Here is a 20,083-nt window from a genome sequence, read left to right on the forward strand (position 1 = left end):
ATTAATGTTGAATTCATGTTCTGAGTAGCACCCTTTGCAAAGTATATACTTTATTCAAGTATTTCCTGCAAAACAGATCCTAAGTGATATGTGTGCCTTATCAAAATTCAAGAATTAGAATGGCTGAGAATGACTTTTAAACACACAAAACACCATCTTAAATGGCTTGAAGAATATGTCCTATTCTGCCTCATATATAAGGATGAAATAAAAATGAAATAGTTCTAGTTTTTACCCTCACCCTGATGGATAACCTTGTATACTTCTACTAGGTAGAGATCAACAGTACAGAAAGAAATTAGATTCGATGAAAAGAGAATGCCCTCCTGGTTCAGAAAAAGGGAAGACAAGCCGGGCTCCCTTTTCTCAGCTGATGGCATGGCTGCCCTAGCATATTCTAGAAGCCTCAAGAAGACACTGAATATGCCATGTAACAGAACTGGCTGCAGGAAAGGCTTTAGGATCAGTGATGCCAAAACCCAAATCATCATTTTTGACATTCTTTATAGGTGACAAAAGATACTAAAATTATTTATAAAAGTTTAACATGTGTAATTGTTTCATTACAGTATGGCTCATCAAGTTTTTACCCACAGACTTTTAGGACAACATCATTCTTCTATGCTTTCTAGGCTTAATTCCGAGGCTTTCATTTTGTCCTTCTAACGGGGTTTGTATGGAAACAGAGAGGTTTTTAGAGAAAAAGTATTGTCCATGCCTACTGTCTACAGCCTTGCAGAAATGAGCTGGTTCGTCCCCAGGAAAAAAAACACAAGTCATTATTAAATCCCTGCTTTGTCTGCATGTGTTTAAAGCAAACAAAGCAGAGAAAAAGGCATATGGATTTCTTTTTAATCGACGGCACAGAATAATAATTGCATTTCCAGTTCTTGCCTGTGATCTTAATTTTCAATTATCTGACTAAAAATGCCTCTGCAATAAACAAATAAAAATAGAAACTAAAAATAAAACAAAATAAAAACACTTGGTTGTGGGATCAAAGGGGAAACCCCCAAAATAATTACTAGGAACAGCTTCAGATGTTAGCTGGAAGAAGAGACTCTATTTCCTGTTTTTGCTTAACCACTACTCCCCTCTTCACCATTCCATCCAGACCAAAAAAATACAATCACAGGAGGTGGACAGTTTTCATATTGTTATTTTCAAGTTTCACTTCGGGAAGAAAACTCATATAGATACATAACTAAAAGAAGTTTTGTATCTGCTTTTGTGGCACACAAAACCACATCCTTAGCCAGTTAACACATCTGTACTGTCAGCGGGGAAATAAATGTGGCAACTTCCAGTGACAAATTGTAGGTATAGAATCTGGGTGTGGAATGATTTCCATGACACACAGTCAAAGAAAATGTAGAGCTTAGATACCACCTAATACAACCCTTAAATTTTATCTATTACAACAATTTGAAAGGGTTAAATAAGTTACCTAAGGTCGCAAAACAAGGGGGCAGGAGACGCAGGACCAGCACCCTTGACTCCCAGTAAGTGCACTTTTCACCTTTTGAGAGCCAAGTTCATTGTAAATAAGGAATGCACCAGTATTTCATTAAAAAATGGCAATCATGATAAAGCAGTGGGGGAAAAAAGCTGAGCAACAATATCATTCTCTAGAATTTAACGATGCTACAAAACCTGAAACGACATTATTATTTTAAAGGAACTTGTAATAACTGAATACAGGTATTACTTTCTCTTATGAATTCTTTTTCCCTGTTACTGTTTTGTATTATTTGAAATTTCAGCTTCTACTCGTATGGGGTTAGAAGGCATAATTGTCATCAGAGATTTAACAAAGCTCTTTACTTCTGTCTCAGGAGCACATGACAGGGTGAAACGATGCGGTGTCCTTCTAGAAGGCTTGGAATCTTCTCTAATAATACTCATACAAATGCTTCTTTTTTGCACACATTTTGCATCCTGATCTCAAGATACTTCATCTTTCCTGAGTGATCTTCATCACTCAACTAGTCAGAGCTACTGGAGGAGCACACGAGAAACTGGGGTGACTTTAAGACTGGCCTATTTTCCAATTGTGATCTGAGCCTCCCTAGTCAAGAAGAAGACTACCTTTATTTTGGTTTCAAGGTTTTCTTTACTCTGAAGGATCTTTTCATCCCTTGAAGGATTGTGTTTTCCCCACTATCATCCTTAAACAAAATAGAAAGGGACTGTGAATGCGAAGTGGTTTTAGATGCCACTTAGTTTCAACCTCACACCCACTGTAGCTCTTTAGAAACCTTCCAAATATTCAAAGCCATGTATTGTATTCTCTTATGTCTTTCCTTTTCAAGCTAACAATAACCACAAAAAAATTCGGAGTAAGATAGATGTACAGGGACCAGGAAATTTATCCTATGAATAAAATCTCCTAAAGCATCATTTCAAAATAAAATACAGAGGACTGATATGCCTGAAATTTACTACACATAAACAAATCCTTTCTCAAACATTGAGAAGAATGGCAAAAACTTTCCTTAAATCCAAAGAAAATACAATTTTAAAAAGTAAAAATAATTTGATCAATTAACCACTCCAAATGTAGATATAAGAAATGCTTCAATAAAAGGAGGGCGCTATTTTGAAATGTGGATGACATCCGTATGTGTGTAAATAAGGATCTGACTTCCCAGATAATGAGCTATCAGGTTATAATCAAAATACTAAAGGTGTTTTTCTAGCTTTAAGAAAGTTATTTTGACTTTAAATAAAAATTTAAAGTCTTATAAATGAAAAACACTATTATAGCATAAATTGTTAGAAAATAATTGATAATTTTCTCCAAAAATTATTAGAGACTAAAACTATGAGAACACAGATGAACAAAATCAGAATTATTGAGGAAATCTTGGTTCTTAAATCATGTTTGAAACTTTGTAAAAGAGTATCTGAATAAATAACATGGTTCTTTTCTAGGACAGATCACCAGATCACAAAGATTCTATTTATATTAACATTTCATCATTTTCTTCAAATTGCAAAACATAAAAGCTATATACTTCTTTAATTTTCCTTTAAATTTTATTTATTTACTTGACAGAGAGAGAGAGAGAGAGAGAGAGAGAGAGAGGGAAAGCGGGAGAGCAGCAAAGGGAGAAGCAGATTCCCCGCTGAGTAGGGAGCCTGAGGTGGGGCTTGATCCCAGGACCCTGGGATCATGACCTGAGCAGAAAGCAGACATTTATGACTGAGGCACCCAGGCGCCCCAAGCTATATACTTCTAAATGTATTATAATACTAAAATAGCACATGGTCTCCAAGAAATTAAAATTACAAAATCATAGGAATATCAAGGAGGAAAAAAAGGTTACCATACAATGCCAAGATATGGAATTCAAGTCAAGGGATTAACTTATAGAAAATAAATTGCCTGCCTGGTACTTTATCTTTGGAAAATGGTTGGCGAGATTGTCACCGTATTTTAATACATGTACCGGATGCATGGTTGCAGGTAGAACTCACTCTGGGATGCTCAGGTGAACACCACACCACCAGAAAGGCCAGCTGGTAAAATCAAATAAAATAGCATAAAAACTGCCTCTAGTCAGTTTCTAAGTTAATAAGCACAAGCAAATCATGAGTCAGTTATGAATCACTGTTAATTAAAAAAGAAAAGCAAAAACTTTGAGTGTAGAATGCAGGAATGTTAAAATCAAAAGGACAATATGAAAGTGTCTGGTAAATTATTTTTATGCTAATTGCCATAGTGCCTTGCATAGTTTTTGCCATGAATTTAGCAGCGTATCAAAATAATATACCAAATAACTGTAAACAATGAAATTCCCTTTCTATATATTAGAAAATAATTATGTATGGCCTTAGAAAATATTTACCTTTATAAGTCTCAGTTTTCTCACGTTTAAAATATGAATAATAAGGTTCAAAGATTAAATGAATTCACATATGTAAAACCTTATATATAATAAAAAGCTGTAATTATTTTTGATACTCAAGTAATGTTATCTATATATATCTATATTACAAATACAGATATAAATATACATAGGTTTATATGCACATGTAAATAGATAATTTATAGATCATTCAGGGAAAAAAACAACCAATCCTCAATCTACCTAGAAAAATCAAAGGCAATTAAGGATTCAGTAGGTCCAAATTGCCTTAGCTCATCAAGTATGTAGTAGTAGATGCATAAACAGGACATTAGTTTGTTAATTAGTTCATTAAAAACTGAAGAGAAGGAACACTCCCAAATACAGCTAACAAGGCCAAACATTACACAGATACTAAAGCCAGATAAGGACACTGCATAAAAATAAAATTACAGGCCAGTATTCCTGATGAATATAGATATAAAAATTCTAAACAGATATCAGCAAACCAAATTCAATGCCATCATACACAATGATCAAGTGGGATTTATCTCTAGGATGCAAGGATGGTTTAACATATGCAATCAACATGATACACCACATTAATAAAAGATAAAAATCATATGATCATCTCCATAGATATAGAAAAGGAATTTGACAAAATACAACATCATTTCATGATAAAAACTCGCAGCAAATTTGGTATAGAGGGAACGTACCTCAACACAGAAAAGACCATTTATGATAAGCCCACAGCTACCATCATACTCAAAGGTAAAAGGCTAAAACATTTTCCTCTATAGAAGTCCTAGCCAGGATAATCAGGCAAGAAAAAGAAATAAAAGGCATTCAAATCAGAAAAAAAAAAAAGAGTGAAACTGTCTTTGTTTGCAGATGATATGACCTCAAATAGAAAATTCTAAAGACTGGGGCGCCTGGGTGGCTCAGTTGGTTAAGCGACTGCCTTCGGCTCAGGTCATGATCCTGGAGTCCCGGGATCGAGTCCCACATCAGGCTCCCTGCTTAGCAGGGAGTCTGCTTCTCCCTCTGACCCTCTTCCCTCTCGTGCTCTCTATCTCTCATTCTCTCTCTCTCACATAAATAAATAAAATCTTTAAAAAAAAAAAAAGAAAATTCTAAAGACTTCACTAAGAAATTGTTAGGATTAATCAATGAATGCAGTAGTTTCAGGATATAAAATCAACACACAGAAAACAGTTACAGTTCTATATACTAACAATAAAATATCTGAAAAAGAAAACAATCCCACTCACAACAGCACCAAAAACAATAAAATATTGAGCAGTACATTAAACCAATTAAGTTAAAGATCTGTATACCTGAAAAAATAAGACTTTGAAGAAAGAAAATGAAGAAGATACAAATAAATGGGAAAATACTGGATGTTCATGAATTGAAAGAATTAAAACTACTAAAAATCTGTTCTACCCAAAGCCATCTATAGATTCAATGCAATCTCCACAAGAATTTCAATGCAGGGGTGCCTGGCTGCTCAATCAGTGGAGTGTGCAAACCTTGATCTTGGGCTTATGAGTTTGAGCCCCATAACAGGTATAGAGATTACTTAAAAAAATAAAATTAAAAATAAATTTCAATGTGGTTTTTCACAGAAATAGAAAAAATAATCCTAAAATTTGTATGGAACTACAAAGACCTCAAATACCCAAAGCAATCCTGAGAAAGAACAACAAAGTTGAAGGCATCACACTTCCTGATTTCAAGCTATACTGCAAGTCTATAAATCAAAACAGTATGGTACTGGCACAAAAACAGACACACAGACCAAGGAAATAGAGAACTCAGAAATAAACTTTCATGTATATGGTTAACTACTATTTGACAAGGGAACCAAGAATACTCAATGGGGAAAGGATTAAATAAATGGTGCTGGGAAAACTGGATAATCACATGCAGAAGAATGAAACTGTACCCTATCTTACAACACTCTTAAAAATTAACTCAAAATGGATTAAAGACTTAAATATAAGTTCTGAAACTGTAAAACCCCTAGAAGAAAGGATTGACACTGGTCATGGCAATGATTTTTTAGATGTGATACAAGAAACACAAGCAACGAAAGCAATTACATGGGACTACTACACCCAACTAAAAAGCTTCTCCACAGCAAAAGAAATAATCAACAAAATTAAAAGGCAACCTACAGCAGGGAGAAAACATTTGCAAACCATTTATCTAATAGTGAATTAGTATCCAAAATATATAAGGAACTCATACAACTCAATAACAACAACAACAAAGTTTAAAAATGGCTGGCATGGGGTGCCAGGGTGGCAGAGTCGGTTAGGCTTCTGACTCTTGGTTTCAGTTCAGGTTGTGATCTCAGGCTTGTGGGACTGAGCCCCATGTCGGGATCCACGCTCAGCACAGAGTCTGCTTATGACTCTGTCTCCCTCTACTCTTCTCCCCACCCACACTCATGCGCTTGCTAATAAATAAATAAATCTCTAAAAATGTCCAGCAGACCTGCATAGACATTTTTACAAAGAAGATGTACAAATGGCCAAAAGCTCAATGAAAAGATGGCAAACATCAGTAATCATCAGAAAATTCAAATCAAAACTGCAATGACATCATCCCACAACTATAAAATGGTTATCATCGAAAAGATAAGACATAACAAGGTGAGAATATAAAAAAAAAGGAACCCGTGTTCACTACTGGTGGGAATGTAAATTGGTACCACCAATGTGAAAAATAGTATGGAGGTTCTACAAAAAACAAAAAAGTAGAACTACCATCAGCAATCTCACTTCTGAGTATACATCCAAAGGAAATGAAAAAAGGATATCAAAGAGATATCTGTGTTCCCATGTTCACTGCATCGTTAATCACAATAGTCAAGATATAGAAACAATCCAAGTGTCCATCTATGGATAAATGGATAAAGTATATATAATATATGATGATATTATTCAGCCATGAGAAAAAAGGAAATCCTGCAATTTGCAACAACATGGATGGACATTGACGGTATTATGCTAAGTGAAATAAGTCAGACAGAGAAAAGACAAATACTTTACGGTAACACGTGTGAAATCTAAAAAAAAATGAATTCATAGAAACAAAGATGTTGATCAAAGGGTACAGATTTCTAGTTAGATTAATCATTTCTAAGGATCCAATGTGAATATACTTAACAATAGTGTATTATACACTTGAAAGTTGTTAAGAGAGTAAATCTTAAATGTTCCCAACACAGGAAAGTAATGGTAATTATGTGACATGATGGAGATATTAACTAATGCTATGGTGGTAATTATATAAAAACATATGTGTATCCGATCAATACATTGTACATTTTAAACTTACATTGTTATATGACAGTTATATCTCAATAAAGCTGGAAGAAAAAAGACTAGTATACATACATCAACTGCTAAAGATACATCAGTAGACTACAAAAGAGGAATTATAAACAGAAAACTTTCAAATTGGTATTATATAGTCATCAGATGAGAAGAGGGTGGGATAATTTTGAAAAATGTAAAACAATGACTACACTAAAGTAGAGTTAGCAATACAGAGGATTCAGAGCAGTGTTTTTAATAGAATGAGCTATTTCTATCCTGTTCCTTCAGGCAGTAGAGCGCAGTGATAGAGGGTCTGCAATCAGACAAACCTCAGTTGAATCCTGGCTTCACTCTGTAACCTTGACCAAATTACTTACTATCTCTATGCCTCAGTTTCCTCACTGTATAATAGAGATAACAAATAATGGCACCTACCTTGTTGGTTGGTTAGAAGGATTAAATGAGATAATGCACATCAATGTTTGGTACAATAAATGTTAGCTATTGTTACCTAATGAAAATCTTTTCTGTAGTTTCAGGCAAAATACTGGAAGACTTGGTGAGCATAAAAACATAGATATATTGGGGCGCCTGGGTGGCTCAGTCGTTAAGCGTCTGCCTTCAGCTCAGGTCATGATCCCGGGGCCCTGAGATGGAGCCCCGCATCGGGCTCCCTGCTCCGCAGGAAGCCTGCTTCTCCCTCTCCCACTCCCCCTGCCTGTGTTCCCTCTCGCACTGGCCCTCTCTCTGTCAAATACATAAATAAAATCTTAAAAAAAATAGATATATACTAAAGATAACATAATGTACAGCCCATTCAAGTCAATGTAGATTTCATTATGATAGGAATATAAATTACTATAATTGTATTAATATTTGTTATTAATATTTGTTATTATTTAATTTCACTCATCTCAAACCATATTTCCTTAATAAATAAAATTTGGTCACTGGGTCAAATAGTAGTGGAAAAATACGGTTGATCCATTAAGAGTTAGTTCAGCAGTTCTTGAAATCTTTCCCTTACTGTGTCTAATTCAGAGCCTTAAAAATGGTAGCTGCTAAAATGCCTTGCCTACGGTAGGTGCTCAATAAAGCTGAACCGAATTGGTTTTCTGGTAGCCCACCTGAAAAATGCTGTTTGAAATTTCTTTTACAAGTGACAAAGCACTCTATTCTACACCTTAAGACAAGGTCCAATAAATAGCATGATGGTTAAATTCATTGGTCTTGGAGACATAAAGACCTACATATGAATCCTGACTCTGTACAACATGACCCATGGCAAGTTAGTGTTTCTAAGCTTCTTTCTTTGTTTATGAAATTAGGATAATAAGAAAAAGAATGTATATGGCACAGTGCCTGCCATATGGAAAACATTCATTTAACAAGTGATTCATACCAACGTTTAGATAAATGAGCTTGAGAAAGATCAGTGCACTTAGACTTGTAGAAAATGTTTCAAATTTTGGTGTTAAAGCCTACACACATAGTTTTCTCTCACAAATGAGAAAACACCTTAATATCAGCCCTAAAGACTCCATAGCAACTTACACATATTTTCAACCATATGGATCTTTTCTTCTGTTATAAACTATATTTAGCATATATAAAACTTTCATGTTGAAAACACTTTACAAGTAAGCAGGAATTCTTTTAGAGGATATAAAAATTTTTAGAAAATAAGTATACTCATGAAATGCATGTAAAATTTATGTAACAATTAAAATGAAAATCTATTTGCTTTGAGGAAAACTATAATGTTCCTAAATTAACTGACTTTGTATTCTGCCATAACCTAAACTTGGCTGATGTATGTCTGTTCTGTGATGTGATATAGCTTCCAGAGGAAAATAAAAAATATAAGAGAAAATAATAAACTATTTGAAAATTCATATATCACAGTATTTTGATATTCTGGCATTTTATTACGAAAGGTATGTAAAACTATAGTGAGGTATGGAAATATTTATAACGTGATCATAAATCCAAAGACAGCAATTCACAAAAATGACAATTTTCAAACACTTAAAAAATATAGCTTATGCACCTATTTAGAAATGTACCTCAGACTTTTTACATAAAAGCATGACTAAAATTTTTCAAAAATATTTTTTATCTTGATTTTTCTCCACTAGTAGGAAATAAAAATGGTGACGGGAAAAAGTTTATTATATCATAATAGTTTCCTTTTTTTCCTTTATCTTTTAAATAAAATTAGGAATTTTCAAATCACCTTTTCTTTGTGTATATTCTTATAGAAATAATACCAGAGGAGAAGTTCCTCTAAAATCAGCTATAGTTAAAATGTTGTGCCTCTGTGGCCAATTTTAATATATAGTTACCATTTCATAATAGCTCTTTATTGGAATTGGCTGACTAAAAGAATATAATTCTAAACTTCCAATTTTAGTTCATGCAAAGTTCAACAAATTTTTGACAATTCTTTTTCCCTAATAATGTTTCAGCTTTGGAAGTTACAATTAATTAAAAACTATACTTTTCTGTTACATATATATGAATATTGGTGTGTATATATGTATATATTCATATATACATATAGTTTCACCCAGTAATTTATGCAATCAAAAAAACCAAAACTCTTATTGGTAACATTTTTGGCTTACATTTTTCAGTATCTTTAATAATTCAAATAACAGGAAAAAAAGCACTTCTACTACTGTACTTACAGAAAAAGAAATGTATAAGAGAAAGTATGCACCGCAAAATTTCATAACATTTATTTTCTGATTTAGTTTCAAGTTTGCAATTAAATTTAACCAAAAAGAAAAATGTTAGAGAATTAAAGATATCAAAAGGCTTAAATTGAACCAAACAAATTTAAAAGCTCACTAACCCAAAGCATGCACTGCTCCTCTATGCCTGCTGGAGCTCTTGCTTGTTTTAATCACACGGACAGCACTTTCCTGGAACTGCAGCTCACAAAAATTTTCAAGAAATTTTGCCATTTCTTCTGTAATAGTATCCAGGTAAGTTTCTTTAATGAATTTCACTGTCGAGGTTGGAGCTAAAATTTCACGTAGTATGTTAAAATCCTCTTTTATCATTGAGTATAACTTAAGCATTGTACTTTGGTACCCATGAACCATGATGTCTAAATTTGATTCTCTGCTGTAAGAAGGAAAATAGTTCTGCAGAAGTTTAGCCAACAGTTTATTCTGTATGCTTTGGTACTTGATTATAACTTCTGATTCTGGATAAAGAAACAAGAGTTTTTGTATGCACTGATTTTTCAACCAAATCTTGTGCTGTGAATTGCTTATTTCATTATGGCTTTGTAATTTGTTCACTAAGAAGCGTCGAAGATGTAGTCTTATATTATCCCATATAGATTTTACATCCATAGAGGAATAATCTTCGACAGAATGAAGTGAAGTCCTAGAGAGGAAATGGAAAGATGCTCCACTTAGCAGTGATGGGAATGAAATGCTGCTCTGGCAGGAGAGGTCCCAAAGTAAATCCAGTATCATTTCTTCTTGATTTAGTTCACTCTTCAACAAATCTTGCTAATAAAAGTAAATTATAACATTAGAAATGGGATTAACTGTTAAGAGTAATAGGAAAAATGATTTCTACTGTCACACAATTTCACAGTAATTCAGGTCAATTTAGAATCAATACTCGAATGCTCTTGAAGTTTTGTTATGTTTTGTTTTTGCATTTGGAATGTAATCAATTCAGATATTTTACAAGGTTGGTTTTATGATCTGTTAAATTTTGTAAACCCAGATGATGAGCTATATTTTCAGTTAGCTTTCCAAACATAATCTAGTTTTCAGGCCTCATTGTTATCCATTCCCAATAGAACCTGAGCTGCAGCTTAAAAATTCTAAATAAAAACGTGTAGCAAAACATCGATTGAAATGTATTCCTCAGACAAAATAAATTCAAGATCATGCCCCTAAGTAATTCCTGGTAGAAAATTTTCATGCCCGAATGAGTACATCTATTCTTAGAGAACCCCAAATGAACATACAAAACAGAGACCTTTAAATACAGTATGTGCCCGAAGGTTACTAATAGTTGTCATCCTGAGAAATAAAATTTAATACATTTAAAGAGGTTAACTTTCATTTAAATTCCTTTTTGAGAGCCATGTTAAGAAGGATTTTACCTTGGAAACTAATCTGAGAATATTTCAGTTCTCTCCAAAAAGATAATAAGTCAATATGAGAAAAAATACTCTCAGAATCATTCCCCAAAAGATGATATGAAATTATTCCTTTATTCTTTCTGTGCTGACAGAAAACAATGGTAGGTATAATTATGAATAGTAAAGGGACAAAAAGTTACTTTCTTTTTGGACTTTATTACATGCACACATTCTCCTTACAGGCTGACTTTCCTAATTATGTCTCTTTCAGCTAATACTGAAATTAGTTCATATTCTCTGAGTAGCAACAAGCTGATTGTAAGAAAACTGGAAGCAAAATTCAAGTGGCATAAAATCAGGCTGGCTTTGAAATTTCTTACTGACAGAGATATCAGAGGTATTATCTGTGATTCAGAATTATAAACAACTTGTAGGCAAATTCCAGGAATTTGCTCTGTAGTCATTCTAAGCATTGTCATGTCCAATTTAGTGTTCTATCTGTAATAAATAGTATCCAATACCTATACAGCATTTTATTTTATAAAAAGCACTTTCCTACAAAGTCTCTGGCTTATTCATAATAAAAACTCTGTGACACAGATATTTAAAAACCCAATTTACAGATAAGGACACTAACGTGCAACACATTTAAGTTACCTTCCAAATGTCACGTATAATAAAGCACAAAACCAAGAATGAATCCCTGGCTTCATTCTTCTCATTCATGTTCTTTCTACTAGACTCCAGAGAGCCACAAAGTGCACTGATCTTTCTGAAACTTCTCTCTCTCTCATCCCCTTCTATTTAGCTCTTTTGATACTTCTAGAAAAGAAATGTCTTTAGATAGAATTCAGAACGCCAGCATTATGGTAATTGTATGAAACAACCAAGTCATATAAGTGTCTCCATCTTGGGTTTCTTTTAATCAGTCTAAAATGGTAAATATTTGATCAAGCAACATTTAAAGAATAATAGGTTACAAAAGGTTTAAGACACATGTTTGGTATGACTACTTAAATTTAAGAATAACGTCAGTATAACTGCCATAAGGAGGACCTCTGTTTCTTATTTAAGTACTTAATTAATAAATAAAAATTTTTCTATTTAAAAAAAGAGCTATGAAAAATGGCTGTCAAGATTGACATTTTTAGCATGTAAAAACTTGATAATAAGGTCATTTTAATCTGAATCTGTTTCAATAATATGGTTCTTTCCTCAAAATAACACGATCAATTATGTAAGAAAACCTAGGTCTGAAACAACCCTATCAGTCTAATGAATTTGAGCAAAACTAAAGCGGCCTTTGCCCTGCAGTGAATAGAGAATGACTTATGTGTGACAGATTAAAAGATAATTAAAAGCTTTTGCTTTTAATTAAATGAGAAAGCATTATTACATCAATATTAATGAAATTCAATACACATGGCTCTTAATAGAAATTAAAGGAATAACTATATCCATATTTATTCTTCAGGGCTGCACCTTCAAGAGATATTGGGTGAGAGGATTTTCTTAAAAGAATAAGGCTTCAGGGCGCACAGTCTTCCTTTCTCTTCTTTTTATTACTTTGCAAACATTAAAGAGACATCTGCAATAATAATGATAGCCAAGAACTTTCCATCTGACTCTGTCATCCTCAGCCATCTACAACCTCAAGATATTTTCCACATCTGCCTTAGTCAATGTTTGATGTTTAGACAAAAACAGTGCCTTTTTTCCTCCCAAATTAAATTAAAACCATAGCTAGAGACCTACTGCTTTCTAACAATTGTGCTGTTTCTCTGGGAAACTGTTGTTGCAAGCTAGCTACCCCTTGTAGAGGCAGGTGTAATAAAGTAAGCATTCTCACTGAAGGCTACAAACACATCCTTCACATGTGGGCAGTATCAAAGAATGACCCATGTAATAATTCTCCATCAATTAATAGTGGTCTTGTAGGAATTACTGCCTTGATTGAAAAAAAAACTGGGTATGCCTGCAGCTTGGGAAGGTAGGGAATGGTAGACAAGGCTACTTAAAAGACACAATCAATGGCGATCTTTTTATGCTTAATAATAAGCACAGAGAAAAGGAGTAGTTGTGAAGGACAGAAAACACAATAAATATGAACTTTTCTGGTAGACAATGTGTGTGCTACATATCAATCAACACATTCTGGAATTATAATATTTAATCTCCTTTTCTATAAAACTACATTTTATTGATACAACTCATTGTAAAAGGTAAAGACAACAGCTCACTAGATTCCACTGGGGATACATAAGCAAAGCAAAAGCCCAACCCCTAGATATGGCAGGCTAACATGATCACTAAAATAAATATTTACATAGAGAAACTGAATGAATTGTATTCCTGTTCACCCCCCCCTCTTGGCTAAAAAACAAAGATTATTTTTTTTTACCAGTGTTTTGAAGAATTTTATCAAATCTCCATGGGGAATGGACGTTGACTTGGATGGGTTATAGTTATAGTTATCTAGCCATTCAAGACAGTCAGTTGTTGTTCGCAGCTGCACATCTGGACACTGTTTGTTAACTTCATACTGTATTTCTTTAATGCAATATTCTATGCTATAAAAAAGAAAAGAAAAAATTATGTTGTTAGGAAATAGGTAATGGTTCCATCTCATAACATTACAGGCCCTGAGATGTTTATATGTGCTACCTGGTTGCATACAATTTACAAAATTATGAAACATTTTTATAATATAAAAACAATAACAAAGAGACTACATATTTTCATTCATAACTGAAAACAGAATGCTCAGATTTCCTGGCAGTTTCCTTTCAAATACGATGAAGGAAATATAAAATATCTAGCTACTCTTGAGATGAATTAGAAATCATTCTGTGTTAAAACAAAAATCAAGCATGGATGCAATGAAATAATGGTCCTCTTGACAGGCGGTAGATAGAAGGCAGAGATAAAATACTCTTTAAAAATACTCTTGATGACTGATGATCATAAACATACATTGTCTACTAATAGGTGAATGACTATAAATTATGGAAAACTTCAATCAATGGAACATTAAAATGTCACAAAGCAGTTACAAAAAGCTTGCATTTTCAAAAATTGTAAAAGACAGATACATGCTACATATACACTGTTATGACACCCAAGTATCTTTTCTTGCTACAGAACTCCACTCCAAAAAATAAAAACAAAAACATACTAAACATTGCATATTTAAAAAAAAAAAAAAAGACTGGAAGGAAATGAAACAAAAGCTTAATAGCAATTATCTTTGGGTAATGAAATGTGACGTTTTAAATTTTACTCTTCAATAATTTTCCAAATTTTTAGAAGGTATATTATACTCTTACCAAAAAATAAAATAAATAAATAACAGGAGAAACTTGCCCAATTGAATCTTCCAATACATATCCGTTTTAAAAATTATATGCAAAGTACCCTTAGTTCCGATACTAAATGGATATACTATGTTATTTTAATTTTCACATAAAAATCTGTGGATTTATGACTATAAATCTGTGTGGGGTAAACTGATGACTTTAAGCAGTCTGTCATCTGTGGAGCCACATGGATATGACATATTACTACCACCTGATGGCAGCATATCTAAACTGCAAGAAAGCTTATAAACAGGAAAATTCTTTTGAAGCTGAATGCCCTCATCCAAAATTGACAGCTATGCATTTGCTCCTTAATGGTATTAAGAAGTATCTGTTGCTAAAAAGCTTACTACTGTTTTCGAAAATATCATTGCTATTAATTATATATTCCATATGACAGAATTATTGAAGCTCTGGAAACTAAGTTCTGATTATTAAAACTGATGTCATATGAATGACTCTTCAAAATTCATCAGGTGTGAGTTGCCTATAAAACATACACTAAACTTTAAGGAAGGCTTTTGAAGGAGACTTATGAGCATGAGTGAATTCAAACTGAATTACCTTGAAACAAATACATTCTGAGAATTAAAGAGCCTTTTCATGAAAACAAAGAACTTACAAGAAAAATAATACCTCCTTAGGCCACAGGGCATGCAATTTCCTGATGGGACAGTCTTATTCAGGAATACCAGTTCTAAGTCTGACTTGAAATTGGCATATATTTTTTTAACTTCTGTAAGCACATCTATGGACTGAGAAACATGATACCCGAAGCATACACCTTGACTCTAGGGACCCTTTATCAAAGGTCTTTATTACAGCATCCTCATGTGGCTCATTCAATGAAATCTAATAGATTACAGCAATGTGAACTGGAAAGGCTCAGTGCTGAGTCTACCTAAATCTGTTTCAATCAGGACTCAGCTTTTAGTCTAATCTCTAACATCTGAATCTGGGTAGAGGCCAATAACTACAACTTATAAATAGGGTAAAGCCTTCAGAGGGCCAGATATTTTTAGTAATTTGTCCAAACACTGATAAAGGGACTGAGCAGTTGCATTTCAGACAACCTCCCTCACTGTCACAAACCAAGACTGGTGAGCTGGCTTTTAAAATCACAGATTTTTGTCACAAAATTTTAAATGTCAGAACTCCTGATTTTGTTTTTAGTTGGCTACATATCTTGTCACTCTGCCTTTCACCACTGTCTATATACCTTGCTCTAAAAGAGCAATAGTTTGAAGTCTAGAGATTTATTGCCCAATTACTATACAAAGGTATTATTTTTAAAATTTAAGATGAGGGGTGCCTGGGTGGCTTGGTCGTTAAGTGTCTGCCTTCGGCTCAAGTCATGATCCCAGGGTCCTGGAATGAGTCCTGCATCCAGCTCCCCGCTCAGCGGGCAGTCTGCTTCTCCCTTTACCTGCCGCTCCCCCTGCTTGTGCTGTCTCTCTCTGTCTCCCCAACAAATAAATAAATAAAATCTTAAAAAAAAATTTAAGATGAAAGTCAGTTTGGTATGTAATCTGACAATTCATCTTTCTTAATTGGGGTCAAAATTAGGTTCAAAATTAATTCAACATCTAAAAGGTAACATTATTTTCATATATGTATAGTGGCAATATTGCTGATGGGCATGGTAATCTTGGGTGGGGAGGGGGTCCATGTAACTTTAGAGGTAGATGATACAAGATCCTAGTCTAGGTTTTCTGAAATAACCTAATACTTGTCTTTATTCTGGTTTAAATGTCTTCTGATTAACTGTAAGATGCTTCAAATTTTCCTTAGAAGCAAGGTCATGAAAAAAATAACCAAGATAATTCAACAAATAGAAATCCAAATAACACATTTATTGTTAGATCACAAACATTAGGCTAAAAATGTAAACAATCTAAAAATAGATATAGACTCTCTTCCCTCAATAGTTTCAATTCCCAAATTTACACCATTAGTTAGCTTAGCAAGAAGTTTCTAAAGCATCTTGTTAGCTTTATCCACTCAAAACATCTAACATGTCTATCAACAGGAAAATTATTAGTTAATTCATTGAGTGGAATAGAGCCATGAAAATAAAGGAGAAATACAGTTATCAACATGAAAAAAATCTAACAAATATACCTGTTGAGGGGAAAAGGTACAAATGAATACACACAGTATGATACTATCCTTATAATAGTTTGAAAATATGCAATACAACAGTACATATTGTTCAGAAGTACAAGCAGAGGTAGTAAAAATGTAAGGAAATGTACCAGAATGATATCATGAAATCCAGGGTGGAGATGAAAGTAGGATGAGATTGGGGACAGGTACATAATGAGCCTTAGCGGTACTGGTATTGTTTTATTCCTTAAACTGGATGGTGGGTACATGAATGTTTATCATAATACTCTTTATGCCTTTTTTTAAATTTTTTATTGTTATGTTAATCACCATATATTACATCATTATCTTTATGCCTTTTCATATGTCTCAACATTTCTTAATAAATTTGAACCCAATGTGCTTAATTATAATGACTCTGAATTATTCAAGCTAACGATGTGTGCAAGTAGATGCACTACTGACAGGCTGTGTGTAAATCAATTTATAAAAACCATTTTTAAAATGCAATATGCGGTATGCTTTTTTTAAAGGATATCTGTGGTAATTTTCTCATTCAACATTCACTCCTGGGTACCTTGAGTGTAAAAATGACTTATTGAATGAAGGCATGTTTGATAAACATTAACTGAATGCTGAATATGTGGCAGGTACTGTGATATATACTCAGGAACTAAATGCGGAGACATAGTCCCATCCCTAAAGGAATTCTGTCTAATGAGAGACAGACCTATAAATAAAAAACTACATTACATTAAGACTTGGTAAGAGGTGTGTACTGTGCTAAGGGAATACATAGGAGGGATCTGCTAAGGGATCTGCTAAATGTGCCTGTGGGACGTACAGAAAACTTGTAGAAAAGGAGATTATATGCAAGGATATTGATGCTTTAAGAAAATTAATGGAATCACTGTACTTAGAATTCCCTGACACCTGACTTGTGAGAATTTAGTGCTGATCATCTAATCTTACTGCCATGTCACTTTAAAACTATATTTATTTGGATAATAAAAAGTAGGAGTTTATTTTTATGGTCACAAGTATATTGATGCATGTATATAGATGTGTATGTGTATATATATGAGATAGGTATATGTGTGTGTATATATCTCATATATATATACACACACATATATATATGTATATCTATATATCTTACTTCCTAAAGGACTGAGATGTCCTATAGTTAAACAGACAGCATTAAATACCAACAGCACATGAGTCTACTGTTATCAGGCTGGTGTTGCTGAGGATAGGGAGGGAACTGAGAAAAAGAGAAGAGAATATTTATGACATAAAATCTAGAAAACTTCATTGTAAAAGTTCTTTCAAGATTTAAAACACACAGTCTTTATTATTCCACCACAAAACAGTTCAAAGGGAAAAAAAAAAGTATGTTCCACCAGGAAAAATTACGAGAACCGTTTGATGTGAAGGTTGTAGAAAACATTTATATACGCTCTCATGGAAAGTTAGAATTTCTATTATTATTTTTAAAATCAGTGTAGAGGTGTCACGGTAGAGATTAAGAACTATTTTTACAGTATGGGAAATCTAAACATTAAGAAAAATTTTAATTTTCTATTTTTGATGCTCTTGTTTATACTGTTTTACCCACAACATAAATTCAGTAAAGGAAAGGCTTTTGCAATCAACTATCACATGTTTAAAAGCACAAAGAAATAGTTGTGAGATAAATAGTTTTCCAGTTTCTAGGTAAGTCCAGCTTATCTAACTAGATTACTAAAATTCCTTGGAATTAACAGATAATTAATAGGGAAGGAGGCTGTTGTATAAAAATTAGTGTGTAATTAAAGTATAAGTCAGCCATGAAATAAACTTATTTTCCTGAGACAAACATATTTTTGGATAGTCTTTTTTAAAAGGTTGAGAAAATGATTCATAAAACTATTTTTTTAAGATTTTATTTATTTATTCATAAGAGACAGAGAGAGAGAGAGAAGACAGAGAGGCAGAGGGAGAAGCAGGCTCCCCACTGAGCAAGGAGCCCGATGCAGGGCTCGATCCCAGGACCCTGGGATCATGACCTGAGCCAAAGGCAGATACTTAACCATCTGAGCCACCCAGATGCCCTTATAAAACAACTACTTTAATGGCTAAAAAGCACAGTAAGAAATTCAACATTTATGCTGAACTTTTATTTCAAAGAGTTTTTGGTCTTTAAGTATACTTTCAAGGAAAAAAATCCTCAACACCAAATCCTGTTGATACTACTTCTTTAAATCTTTCTTAAATAGATCCTCCCCTTTCCATTCCTATTGTGAAAGATTGGGTTCAGGTTCTTACCTCTTATATGAAATATATTAATAGCCTCCCAAGATGCCTATCTTGTTCAGTTATTCTATGAGGAAGACAGTAAGAAAGAAACTTTTGAGTTAGGATCCTCTGTTATTTGTTGCTTTATACCACCAAACCTCACAACAGCAGTTTAGAGAGGCTCTTGAATGGTCCAGACTGCTTCAAGAAAGTTCAGACACAGTGTAGGGGGTATGCCAACCTAAAAGTCTACAGTGTTTTCGAAAAATTTCAGTTGTGAAGTACTCCCCCAACTTCCAAGCTACACAACAGGTTTGACTAGACCTTACAAACTGAGGGTTTTAATAACACCAATGGTCATATTGTGAGGAGGCAGGACATACAGCATGCCTTCTCATACACTGCCACACAGTTTAGCATTGCAGAACAATTTTGCAGCAGCTAAGTTATAAATTCTAAGAAATCATCTCATAGATAAACTCTCATAAGGAAGGAAGAATATACACATGCATGCATGTGTGAAGTAATGGCAGAAAGACTGCAAATAATGTAATGTTCATCAAGAGGGAATTGGCTTAATAAATTGTTGCACACCCATACAAGTGAAATCTAAAAGATGAGGTATAATCACATGGAGCGATTTAAAAAATATATTAAGTAAAAAAATCTAATTGCAGTACATCACTTAATTCCCATTTGTATAAAAAAAGTAATATATTTTTGGGTGCATGCATATATATGCAGAGACTATTTCTGGATAGCAATGCAATAATTTATGAACATAGGTTACCTATAAAGAATAAAAGTAGCAGGGTCAGAGGAGTACTGTTCCTCATCTCTGCCCTGCTGTACTGAACTTTTCCTCATATATGCCTTTCTCTACTGTCAGAAATTTTCTATTAGTATGTATTACTCTTATAATGTAAAAATACTCAATGGAAAAGAAAACTAGCATTTGATGACAACCTCTTCTAACACATTCTACTCATCTAACTTCACACTAGCTAAAGATACAGCAAACACAATAGATGCCTAACAAACATGCCT

At 33.6% G+C, this 20,083-nt stretch overlaps 1 protein-coding gene across 9 annotated transcripts in view; it reads right to left on the minus strand.

Annotated features, from left to right (window-relative positions):
• KIAA0825 (KIAA0825 ortholog) overlaps positions 1 to 20,083 on the minus strand; it is a 413,115-nt gene that overhangs the window by 332,959 nt on the left and 60,073 nt on the right. For all 9 annotated transcript variants that reach the window (XM_073888176.1, XM_073888171.1, XM_073888172.1 and 6 more), the window contains 2 exons: positions 13,699 to 13,867; positions 10,041 to 10,710 (listed from right to left, as the gene is read on the minus strand). In XM_073888176.1, coding sequence (XP_073744277.1) covers positions 10,041 to 10,710; positions 13,699 to 13,867 — 839 coding nt within the window. The remainder of the gene's footprint in view (positions 1 to 10,040; positions 10,711 to 13,698; positions 13,868 to 20,083) is intronic.

The sequence above is a fragment of the Callorhinus ursinus genome, unplaced genomic scaffold (genome assembly GCF_003265705.2).
Source record: "Callorhinus ursinus isolate GAN/ISIS: 27379988/994484 unplaced genomic scaffold, GSC_fseal_2.0 scaffold3, whole genome shotgun sequence".
NCBI lineage: Eukaryota > Metazoa > Chordata > Mammalia > Carnivora > Otariidae > Callorhinus > Callorhinus ursinus.